Below are 12223 nucleotides of genomic sequence, written 5' to 3'. Positions count from 1 at the left end.
AATAGTCTGGACCACATCATGTGAAGTGGTGTGATTTTCTTGCTGATGTCATTTCACGGGATGTTTTGGGTAAAGATGACCCTCCCCTTTTTAACTGGGTACTGTAGGTCACAGACTCCTCAGAACTAAGAAAGTCATGGCTGGACGATCTCTGTAGGCTGTAGAGGGTGTCGCCGGCTATGGGAGAGCCACAGCCCACTCTGAGGGCCACGACCTGGGTTCCCAAGGGCCTCTGGGAACATGTCTCGTGACTCACAGCTCAGAGCATCCCCTTCTGTAACCTGCTCTGGATCACGCTGCTAGACACAACCTCTCCAGCTTCCCACAGCTCGTCTTCCTGACCTGTCATTCCTAGGAGTTTATTTAGCTTGCACCTGCTGGGAAATACGTAAAATCAGACACAGTTGAAAACACTGCTGTCATCAACAAATAACACACCACCTTTCCTTTGGAAATTGGTAGCTGGGGATTCAGGGAGCAGGTGTAGATGAGAAAGGCCCCATGATGAACAGGTAGACCCTGCAGGTGTCACAGACTGCTTTCCCCTCGGTGGGTGACCTGTGAGGCGCCCTTCCCTGGCCGGCTATACATAGCCAGCAAAGCTTCTTACAAGAGAAACCTCTTTCCTCACCCTCCATCAGTCCCACCCGCAGACCCGAAGCTTCGCTGTAAATCCCGCAGAAGTCACTGCACCTTGGACCGGACAGCAGCCAGCTGGCCCGGGCCTGACGGCGTCCCCGCCGCAGCCCTCCATCCTTCCTTTTCTGTGCCGAGGAAGCACGATTGGTGCTCCGCCATGGTCGACATGGGGGGCCTGGACAACCTGATCGCCAACTCGGCCTACCTGCAGGCGCGGAAGTCCTCGGATGCCGACAGCAAGGAACTGCAGCGCCGACGCCGGACCCTGACGCTGCCCGGGCCGCAGAGCTGCGAGCAGCTCCGCCAGGCCCCGCCCAACGACTTCCACAGCCTGTGCGAGCAGCAGCCCATCGGCCGCCGCCTCTTCCGGGACTTCCTAGCCACGGTGCCCGCGTACCAGGAGGCCGTGGGCTTCCTGGAGGAGGTGCAGAGCTGGGAGCTGGCCGAAGAGGGTCCCGCCAAGGGCAGCACGCTGCAGGGGCTGGTGACCACTTGTGCGGCCTCCCCGGGGCACCCACACCCCTTCCTCAGCCCAGCTCTGGTCACCAAGTGCCAAGCAGCCACCACGGAGGAAGAGCGAGCATCCCTGGTGGAGCTGGCCAAGGCTGAGGCCATGGCCTTCTTGCAGGACCAGCCCTTCCTAGAGTTCCTGGCCAGCCCCTTCTATGACAAGTTTCTGCAGTGGAAAGTCTTTGAGATGCAACCCGTGTCAGACAAGTACTTCGAAGAGTTCCGGGTGCTGGGGAAAGGTGGTTTTGGGGAGGTAAGTGTTTCAGAATAGCCAGGCTGGAAGACGAAATAGACAGCATAATAGAGTTTTATTTCACCTCTTTTTTTTTTTTTTTCCTTTTTAATCTCAAGGGAACTTAGAACTAATCTCAGTGCCACATGTGGAGAAAGAATTCCTAGCTTGCTCTCACGTCTTCTTTCCTGTCACCACGTGACATAAAATGAGAATGGCATAGGAAAAACTAACAAAATGTGGAACTGGCCAAGAATCTTTATCGTGGGGTCTACAACAGGCAGGCACACACTGAAATGCCCCTCTGGTGAATGATAGCAACAAACAATGGGGGATCCCCCTTTCCCCTTAATTGTGGTAATGGAGGTAATTTGAGAAAAACTTCAGAGAGCTAAGAAAACACTCATCTTGAATTAAAGCCTGGAATCCGTTTTGCACCAATGCTGTGCTCATCTTTCTTTTTTTTAAGTTGAAAAAAATTCTTTAAGGTAAAAGTCACATTAGCCATTAACCATTTTAGAGTGTACAATTTAATAGCATTTGGTACATTACAATCTTGTCTATCTAGTTCCAAGATATTTTCGTCACCCCTGTCCCCATTAACAATTACTACCCATTTCCCCCACTCCCCCAACCCACCCAGCCCCTGGCGACCACTGGGCTGCTTTCTGTCTCTATGGATTTGCCGATTCTGGTGTGTCATATCAATGGAGTCACACAGTATTTGAGCTTTTGTGGCTGGCTTCTTTCACTGCGCGTAAGGTTCGGAGGTTCATTCACATTGCAGCATGTATCAGTACTTCATTCCTTTTTAGGGCTGAATAACATTCCGTTGTATGGGAATACTACATTCAATTCATGTATCCATTCATCTGTTGCTGGACAGTTGGGTTGTTTCCACCTTTCGGCTAGCGTGAATAGGGCTGCTGTGAACATTTATGTACAAGAATTTGTTTGAATACCTGCTTTCATTTGTCTTTCGTATATGTCTAGGAGTGGAATTGCTAGGTCTTAGGGCAATTCCATGTTTAACGTTTTGAGAAATCACCAAACTCTTCCAAGTTTTAAGTTCCCACCAGCAACACATGAGGGTTTCAATTTCTCCACATCCTTGCCAGCACTTGTTGTTTTTCCTTTTTTTTTTTTTAATTATATCTCACATAGTGGGGGTGAAGTCACTGTGGTCCCAGCTCTATCTCAAAGAATCCCTTTCACTCACAGCTTCTCTTTTCTCAGAAGCCTGCCGTCTTTCCACCTTGGTGGCTTTCTGCTCCTCCACCCTCTCTATCCCCCTTCGCCTTCCCGTCTCCAGTACTGTCTACTTCTTCCTCTCCTTAAGGTATGTGCTGTCCAGGTGAAAAACACCGGCAAGATGTATGCCTGTAAGAAACTGGACAAGAAGCGCCTGAAGAAGAAAAATGGTGAGAAAATGGCTCTCTTGGAAAAGGAAATCTTGGAGAGGGTCAGCAGCCCTTTCATTGTCTCTCTGGCCTATGCCTTTGAGAGCAAGTCCCATCTCTGCCTGGTTATGAGCCTGATGAATGGGGGAGACCTCAAGTTCCACATTTACAGCGTGGGCGAGCGGGGCCTGGACATGAGCAGGGTGGTCTTCTACTCGGCCCAGATGACCTGCGGCGTGTTGCACCTCCACTCCCTCAGCATCGTCTACCGGGACCTGAAGCCCGAGAATGTGCTTCTGGACGACCTTGGCAACTGCAGACTGTCCGACCTGGGGCTGGCTGTGGAGATCCAGGATGGCAAGCCCATCACCCAGAGGGTGAGTGTCTCTTCGTGGGCCCAAAGGTGGGGCATAGAGTCAGAGAGGAGGGGAGAGGGCCGTTCTATTCCCAGGGCAAGCAGAACCTTGGACTTAATGCTTTTAATTTCCTTGTTCTTAAAGCCCTTCTGCTGTCATCTTGCCTTAAGTGGAGTGGTATAAGAGGATTAGCTCTTTGGGGGCTACTTTACTTTCCTCTCACTGGAAGCAGAGGGGAGCCTTCTTTGTGAGTTGGAGATGATCTGTGCCTTCACCATGAGATGGTAAGAGCTGAAGCCCTAGCCAGGATCTAGGTATGGCCCACCAATAACCACCTCCCTGGTGCCATGTTCCTGAGTCAATAGAGCCTTGGTTTCCTTTTCCGGAAAATTTTAGGGGCTGGACCCTAAAATTTCAGGATTCTAGGAGGTAAAATTTAATAGAATAAGAAATAGAAGTAACCCCAGCATTTAGCACATTAAAGTAAATATCTCCTTTTCTGTTGAGTGAGCACTGGGGGAATGTTTTACATTGGACAAAGGTGAAATTTTAAATGAAAATACATATACAAGACAACAAAGGCAATTGATGTTTATTTTGATCAATTTGGTTCCAGGTGATGGCAGAGAATTCTTTGATTAAAAAAGGAATTATAATTAAGCAATTATGTTAAGTGAACAATACAAAAATCTCTCCGATTCTGACCGTTCTTTACCACTGAGTTTCTGTGCACAAAGGTGGGAGAATTCCCAGGAAGATAAGGCCCAAGTCAGGTTCCTAAATATCCACTTAAAACTTTGTTTTTGCACAGTTCCCAGCTTACAAGTCAGAGAGGACAGTCAGGCAAGGAAGTGAGAAAAATCATGGCAAGTTTGGGAAACCACAGGTGAATTTATGTGGCTATAATGTAAGGAATGTTGACAAGATGTGTAGGGCTCAGATCACGCAAAGGCATTGGAATTCTTTCTTGTGAGGGACCAGAAGCCATTGAAGGGTTTTAAGAAAGGGAATGGTGTGATTAGATTTGCTTTTTTTTTTTTTTTTTTTAGCGGTACGCGGGCCTCTCACTGTTGTGGCCTCTCCCGTTGCAGAGCACGGGCTCCGGACGTGCAGGCTCAGCGGCCATGGCTCACGGGCCCAGCCGCTCCACGGCACGTGGGATCTTCCCGGACCGGGGCACGAACCCGTGTCCCCTGCATCGGCGGGCGGACTCTCAACCACTGCGCCACCAGGGAAGCCCTAGATCTGCATGTTTTTAAACACCAATTTGGATTGTAGATGAGAGGCAGAGGAGCTAGTTAGGAGGCGTATGCGGTGGCTCAGGAAGAGATGATGAGGCCTGTATAAGACAGTAGGACTGAAGAAGTGGGAATAAAGCAGAGCTGTTGGAAAGAGACCTGATGGGACTTCAGGACCAGCTGGGTATGAGGGTAAGTGATGCGGAAGGTCTCTAGCTCCAGTGACTAGAAGGAGGAACAGAGTTATGGGAAAGCTGGTAAGTTTAATTGTGAGTGTAGTGTATATGAGGCTCCTATGTGACAGGCAGGTAGACATTTAGATAAAGATCTGGTGCTCTGATGAAAGGTCGGAGCTAGACATTGGGGTTTGGAGTCATCGTGACTTGGGAAGCAGCAGGCACCACTGGGTTGTTTGGGAAACAATGGAGGAAGAGGACCAGGGATGGTAGCTAAGGAACATCAACATGTAGGGGGTGTTGAAGCAAAGGGGCCTTGAAGAGGTTAAAGAAGTAGGACGAGAGTGACAGAGTCATGGGAGCTGTATCAGTTAAGGGTTGATTTCAGCAGCATATCATAGAAAACCCAAATAATAGTGGATTAAACAAGAGAGGGGGTTATTTTTCTTATGTAACAAGTAGTGTGGCGATAAGCATGGTTGGTATTAGTTCCACAGCTCCAGGATAATGGGATCGACATCTCTGTCATTTTGGCCTTTTTGACGTCTGCAAGATGGCTGCCCTAGCCCCAGGCATCAGGTCCACGTTCCAGGCAGGAGAAAGGAGGAAAGGTCAGGAGTAAATAGGCATGCATGCACCAACCGAATATGTCTCCGAATATGAACTTCCTTGGAAGGCCCATCTGACAGCTTCCATTTAAATATCATTGGCTAGAACTATTATCTGGCCACCCTGCCTGTAGGGGAAGCTGATAAATGACTTTTTTTTTTTTTTTGGAATGAGAAACGCAGGATATGGAGCAGGTAACTGGCAGCCTCCTCCACAGGAGCCAAAGGAGAAGAGGATTTAAGGGAGGAGAGTGGTCAGCACTGTCGAGTGCTGCCAACAGGTCAGCAGGGGATTTGACAGTCAGGAAACCGCAGTGTCCTCAGGAAGAGTGATGTTCAAGGTCAGAACTCAGACTGTGGAGGTTGGATTGACCTGGGAGTAGAAAGTGAGACAAAGGAAGGAGGGAGACTGGTCACTACAGGAGGACACAGGGAGGAGGATGGAGTTTTAAGGAGGGGAGATTTAGATGCTGAGACAAGAATCAGGAGAGAAAGTACTGGTTCTGTAGGAAGGAGAGGCTGAATGAGGGTGGAGAAACCGAAGAAGAGGTGGGGATGGGATGGAGGACTTCCATATCACTGTCTTCTAAGTTGGGGTGGAAGAAGCGGGAAGATGGCGGGGAAGCAGAGTGTTCGCCTCCGTGGGACTTCGCTATGAAAACAGAAACATCGTGGGACTTCCCTGGTGGCGCAGTGGTTAAGAATCCGCCTGCCAGTGCAGGGGACACGGGTTTGAGCCTTGGTCCGGGAAGATCCCACACGCTGCGGAGCAACTAAACCCGTGTGCCACAACTACTGAGCCTGAGCTCTAGAACCCGCGAGCCACAACTACTGAGCCCGCGAGCCACAACTACTGAAGCCCACGCGCCTAGAGCGTGTGCTCCGCAATAAGAGAAGCCACCGCAATGAGAAGCCCGCGCACCACAACAAAGAGTAGCCCCCGCTCGCTGCAACTAGAGAAAGCCGCACGCAGCAACGAAGACCCAACACAACCAAAAATAAACAAATAAAATTAAAAAAAAAAAAAAACGGAAACGTCATGGATCCATGTCTGTCTATGCATGGAAAAACCAAAGTGTATTTCTTCAGGATTTTGAATTCGCATTGTCACTTATGCAGAGGAGAGGTGTTCCTTCTGAGTGTCTCATAGGCATGTATCATGCTAATCGGTGGTACATCTCCACCTTGCTGAAGGTTGAGGAGACACATAGCTCTGTCTCTTGTAAATCCTTTCTCAGTCTTCCTCCAGCTCTATTCATGGGCCAAGAGAATATTTAGGGACAGTTCCTTCAGTGGCTCCTGTGGCTTCAGTGGCTTCAGTGGCTCCAGCTGTCTGACTCTTTTGGAAACTGGAGGAAGCTTTCCGTGCCTCCTCAGTATTGTCCACTATAATGAACGCAGTTGGTGGAGAAGTTTACTCACTGGAGACCTCTACCCTTTTGCCTTTCCTGAGTCCCTCTTTGTCCCATGAGACCAAATTTCTGGGTTTAGACCACTTGCCCCAGTCCTCAGACCTGCCTCCAAATCCCAGGGGACCCTCAGGAAGGGTGCAGGGTGGGGAGGGGAAGAGTCAGAGAGAAAGTTTAGAAGCCATAAAAAGAAAGACAGGGTTTCCCAGGTGGCGCAGTGGTTGAGAGTCCGCCTGCCGGTGCAGGGGACACGGGTTCGTGCCCCGGTCCGGGAAGATCCCACATGCTGCGGAGCGGCTGGACCTGTGAGCCATGGCCACTGAGCCTGCGCGTCTGGAGCCTGTGCTCCGCAACGGGAGAGGCCACGGCAGTGAGAGGCCTGTGTACCGCAAAAAAAAAAAAAGACAGAAAAATGGAAAGCATCCCTCTTTCACTGTTTACCCCTCCACATAGCTAAGTAGAGCCCCTCGGTTTCCTATTTACTGTAGCTCCCACACATGTAACTGGGCCCCCAAGTGGACTTTAAGGTCATTATACTCACAACATTTCACAGAAGAAATGAAAAGGAACATATTTACAGGGCTTCTGTAACCACTAACATTGTTTTGATGTCAAGATACTGTATAAAGAAGTACTGTGAACATTATGAAGAAGGTGTGAAGGAAAAATCACCCTGATCATGAAGGTTGATACCTGCCTGAACTCTGCAATCCTTCCAGAAAAGTTAAGGCATCGTGGCTTTGGAGACATGGCTAGCTGCTTCTCATTCAGCTACTCATTCAGTCTTTTGTAAGCCAGCATTGCTTTCTGCTACATATGAAAGAATGCCAGATTCTCAGCAATTTCAGTGCCAAGGTCTCTGTGTAAATCTCCTGGCCTTTTCCTCCTGTCACAAGATGGCTTTTGCAGCTCCAAACATCAAGTCCACATTCCAGGATGGAAGAAAGGAAGAGAAAGGAGAATGTTAACAGACTCTGCTTACACCCCGTTGGCCAGAACCATGCCACATGTTCACCTCTAGCTGTAAGGGAGCCTGAAAAATAGTTTTTCATTGTCCAGCCTCTATTGCAGGGGATGATAAAGGATATGGGGAGTGAGATCAAGTGTTGGATGAGCTGACAGCATCTGTCACCAGCCCCCGGGAAAAAAAGTATTGAAAAAGATGAGGAAATCTTGTTCAGTTTTTAACTCACACAGGCATTAAAATTCGCAAATCATTGTTACAATGGTGTGGTAGGTAGAATTCTAACATGACCTCCAATGACCCCTGCCCCTGTATAATTTTTTTCCCATTGACTTGTGGGCAAGACCTGTGAACATGGTGAGCTATCACTCCCGTGATTGTATTACATTATAAGGCAAAATGGATTTTGAAGATGCATTTATGGTTACTAATCTGTTCATTTTGAGTTACTCAAAAGAGAAATGAACCAAGTGGGGCTGACCTAATCGCGTGAGTCCTTTAAATATGGGTATAGAGGTCAGAGACAGCAGGACTCAGAAACTGAAAGCATGAGAGGGCTTCAACACACCATTGCTGGCCTTGAAGATGGAGTGAACCACATGGCAAGGAATGTAGGTGGTCTCCAGAGCCGAGAGCTGCCTCTGAATGACAGCCAGAAACATAGCAGGGACCTCGGTCTTACAACCACAGTGAACTGAATTCGGCCACAACCACATGAACTTGGAAGAGCGTCCTGAGCTCCAGATGGCAGTGCAGCCCAGCAGAATCTTGACTTTGGCTTTGTGAGATCCTGACCAGAGAACCCCTCCAATGCTGTGCTCAAACCTACAGAACTGTGAGGTAATAAATGGGTGTTGTTTTCAGCTACTAAGTTTGTGGTAATTTGTTACACACCAATAGGAAACTCATTAATAAAGGAAGATAGCCAATGGAAAGATGAAAAATGGCATCAACGTTAATGGTGACGATAGCAAGGTACTGGACACTGTTAGAGGGGCGTTTTCTTTTCCAGCAGGGATCAGTACACCTACCATCTACTACAGACATACCACAGAGATATTGTGGGTTTGATTCCAGACATTTTTTGGTTTCCCAGTGTATATAAAAGTTATGTCTACGAAGTATGCAGTAGAATTATGTCTAAAAAACTATATACATACCTTAATTTTAAAATAATGCTATTGGCAAAATGGCACAAAGGACCTGCAGGGTTGCCATAAACCTTCAATTTGTAAAAAATTCAGTATCTGCGAAGTGCAGTAAAGCAAAGCACAATAAAACGAGGTGTGCTTGTGTAATAGAACTTGAAACTCTTAATTGAATTTGAAACTCTGGAAGTGATTCTTCCCAGTGGGTAACCCTTCCCTAGGTATGAGCTGAGCCTCCCTGGAGGGACACAGGCCCTGTCAGGCTATTTCAGGACACCAGGTGAAATACTTTGGACATTGCTTTATAGGCAGCAAGGAGCCATTGAAGGTTTATCAACAGGAAATGGCATGACCAGAGTGATTCTTTTTTTTTTTTTTTAATTTTATTGAAGTAGATTTGATTTACAACGTTGTGTTAATTTCTGCTGTACAGCAAAGTGACTCAGTTTTATATATAGATTCTTTTTCACATTCTTTTCCATTATGGTTTACCACAGGATACTGAATATAGGTCCCTGTGCTCTACAGTAGGACCTTGTTGTTTATCTATCCTATATATAATAGTTTGCCTCTGGTAATTCCAAACTCCCAATCCTTCCACCCCCTTTCCCCTTGGCAACCACAAGTCTGTTCTGTATGTCTGTGAGTCTGTTTCTGTTTCGTAGATAAGTTCATTTGTGTCGTATTTTAGATTCCACATATAAGTGATAGCATGTGGTATTCGTCTTTCTCTTTCTGACTTCACTTAATATGATAATCTCTAAGACCATCCATGTTGCTGCAAATGGCATTATTTCATTCTTTTTATGGCTGAGTAGTATTCCATTGTATATATGTACCACATTTTCTTTATCCATTCATGGGTCAATGGACATTTAGGTTGTTTCCATGTCTTGGCTATTGTCAATAGTGCTGCTATGAACATGGGGGTGCATGTATCTTTTTGAATTATAGTTTTGTCTGGGTATACAGAATGATTCTTTAAGGAGATGACTGAAACTATGATGAATTCAAGTAGAGGGAGCCTGGGGTTCAGGAGAAAGGGGGGCTGGTAAGGAGCTACCGTAATAACTCCCACATGAGGTAATGAGGGTTGAAGTAGGGCCCAGGGCTCTGAGCAGTCTTACATCCAGAGCTCAGCTGCCTGGCTTCACCTAGCCTCCATCAAGACCCACGTCTGTACTCACTTCTCTTAAATCACGGCTGTCCCCAGTGGAGGGGGCGGGGTTGTGGAGAGAATGGAGCCACTTCTAGAAGGTGGTGCCTTTTGCCCCGTGGAGCCCCTGGCTGCTGGTAATTGGGCAGTGACTCAGGAAGGAAAGGCGAGGGTAGTTCTGCTCGAGTCTGAGAAAGACTGAGGCAGACACACGACAAGAGGCGGGGAGGCTTAAGAGCACTGGGCACGGGCTTCCCTGGTGGCACAGTGGTTGAGAGTCCGCCTGCCGAGGCAGGGGACACGGGTTTGTGCCCCGGTCCGGGAAGATCCCACATGCCGCGGAGCGGCTGGGCCCGTGAGCCATGGCCTCTGAGCCTACGCGTCCGGAGCCTGTGCTCCACAGCGGGAGAGGCCACAACAGTAAGAGGCCCGCGTACCACACACACAAAAAAAGAGCACTGGCCTGGGAGGCAGAAACCCTGGCTTATGGCTGACTCACTGTGTCTGGCATCTCAGGCAGGCCCCAGAACATCCTTAATCTCTAAGATTTCATGAGTCTATGAGATAGTCTTTGAATTATTTGTAGGAAAAGACTCGCAAACGCCAAAGGTAAACACATGGCATACGTTTTACTGTGATTTACTGGGATATCAGTAAGGGTTCTTACCGGACAAAGGGAAGTTACTTAAGAAAATGAAATTAATGGTTTACATAACTAAGAAGCCCAGAGTGATCCAGGGTCTGAGCAGTATCAGCGGGAAACTCTCCTTCCGTGCCCCAGCTCTGCTCTCCTCGGCGTTGGCCTCACTCCTGCTCTCAGGGGCTCCTGAGTGGGGGCCACCGACAGCTCCACACATATCCTACCAACCGAGCAATCCCGTGGAAAGAGAACAGTTCTTTACAAACAGTTCCTTCAGATTCCCAGGGAAGACTCTCAATGGACAGCTCAAGTCACATGCCCAACCATAACCAAGTCCATTAGCCAGGCTAGATCTCTGCTGTGCTCAGGAACCAGGGAGACGTTCTGTTCTATATCTATATCAGGAACTGAGGGCAGAGGAAAGTGTTCTCCAATGGAAAGTAGGGATGGAGGGACTTCCCTGGTGGTCCAGTGGTTAAGGCTCCGCGCTTCCAATACAGGGGGCGAGGGTTCGATCCCTGTTGGAGGAACTAAGATCCCACATGCTGCGTGGCGTGGCCAAAAGAAAAAGAAAGAAAAGAGGGGTGGAAGAGAATGGTGAAATGGAATTCAGATAAGCAAAAACAGTGGGTACCCCTAATAACTGCTGTTATCTCAATGGTTTGAAAAGTTTGGAAGAGTTCTGACCTCTTAATCAAGGGATGATGGGATCTAGAGCCTTTCTATAAAGACTTACAAGATAGGGAGTATTATGGAGATGGAGAAATTGAGACTCAGAGAGGTTAAGTTACCCCCCCCAAAGTCACATCTCTCATATGTGAGATGAACCCAGGTGTGCCAGATTCAAGAGCACTTACGGTTTTGACTCCACCTTGTCAAGTTCACACACGGAGCAGAATGTGACCTCTGGTTTGTAATGCTATAAAAGGCCCTCCACTGAGTAAAACTCAGAATGAGTGCATGTGATGACATAGCATATCTTCCTCAGTCTGGTCTGATATGGGTCTCAACCTCAAGCCTAGTCGGACCTCTAATGGAGTTAAGACTTTGGAAGAGGATTGGCCCAACCTTTACAGGGAACGATGTGACTAATATCTCAGTCAGCCTTCCCACACCCAGACACAATATCATTAAACGTGGTCCCAGCCACTGTCGATATTCACCTTTAATAAATGTGATAAGCACTCCTGCCTGTTCTCAGCTGACATCCACGTGCACACAATAAAACTAACTCAGCATTTTTAGAACTGCCAGGTAAATATAACAGGAAAATTGGGCAATGGGACTCGTGCTGGGACTTTTCAAATTCAACCATCTATGTGGAGAACAGTGACCTTCAGATATTGTGGAACATGACTGAGTCCTTAAAACTTGCTATATTGTCAGGAATTGGAATGAATTTAGTGCAGTGACCCAAAAGCTTGTGATATGTTTGGTTACCATGTCCTGCCTCTAACCAACTCCTCACATTCAGAGGGATAATGTCATAGAGTTTGGGCATAATATTTATTTTGAAGCTTCTGTCATGCTGACTACAATGCTAGTGACACACTGAATAAGTGATTTTGTCTATTTATTTTTAAAATTTATTTATTTTATTTTTATTTATTTTTGGCTGTGTTTGGTCTTCATTGCTGCACGCGGGCTTTCTCTAGTTGCGGCGAGCGGGGGCCACTCTTCGTTGCAGTGTGCGGGCTTCTCATTGCAGTGGCTTCTCTTGTTGCAGAGCACGGGCTCTAGGGCACCC

General features: G+C 47.6%; 1 protein-coding gene across 1 annotated transcript in view; it reads left to right on the top strand.

Moving 5' to 3' along the window:
• Nucleotides 1–654: 654 nt before the first annotated feature.
• GRK7 (G protein-coupled receptor kinase 7) overlaps nucleotides 655–12223 on the top strand; it is a 35954-nt gene continuing 24385 nt past the window's right edge. Inside the window, exons 1-2 of the mRNA XM_022582488.2 lie at nucleotides 655–1402; nucleotides 2721–3158. Coding sequence (XP_022438196.1) covers nucleotides 797–1402; nucleotides 2721–3158 — 1044 coding nt within the window. The 5' untranslated portion in view covers nucleotides 655–796. The remainder of the gene's footprint in view (nucleotides 1403–2720; nucleotides 3159–12223) is intronic.

This window comes from Delphinapterus leucas, chromosome 4, assembly GCF_059928025.1.
Source record: "Delphinapterus leucas isolate spDelLeu-1000000601 "Yukka" chromosome 4, BTC_Dleu_Yukka2, whole genome shotgun sequence".
Classification (NCBI taxonomy): domain Eukaryota; kingdom Metazoa; phylum Chordata; class Mammalia; order Artiodactyla; family Monodontidae; genus Delphinapterus; species Delphinapterus leucas.
Note: the sequence above shows the minus strand (reverse complement) of the source record. Positions and strands in the feature narration are given on the sequence as shown.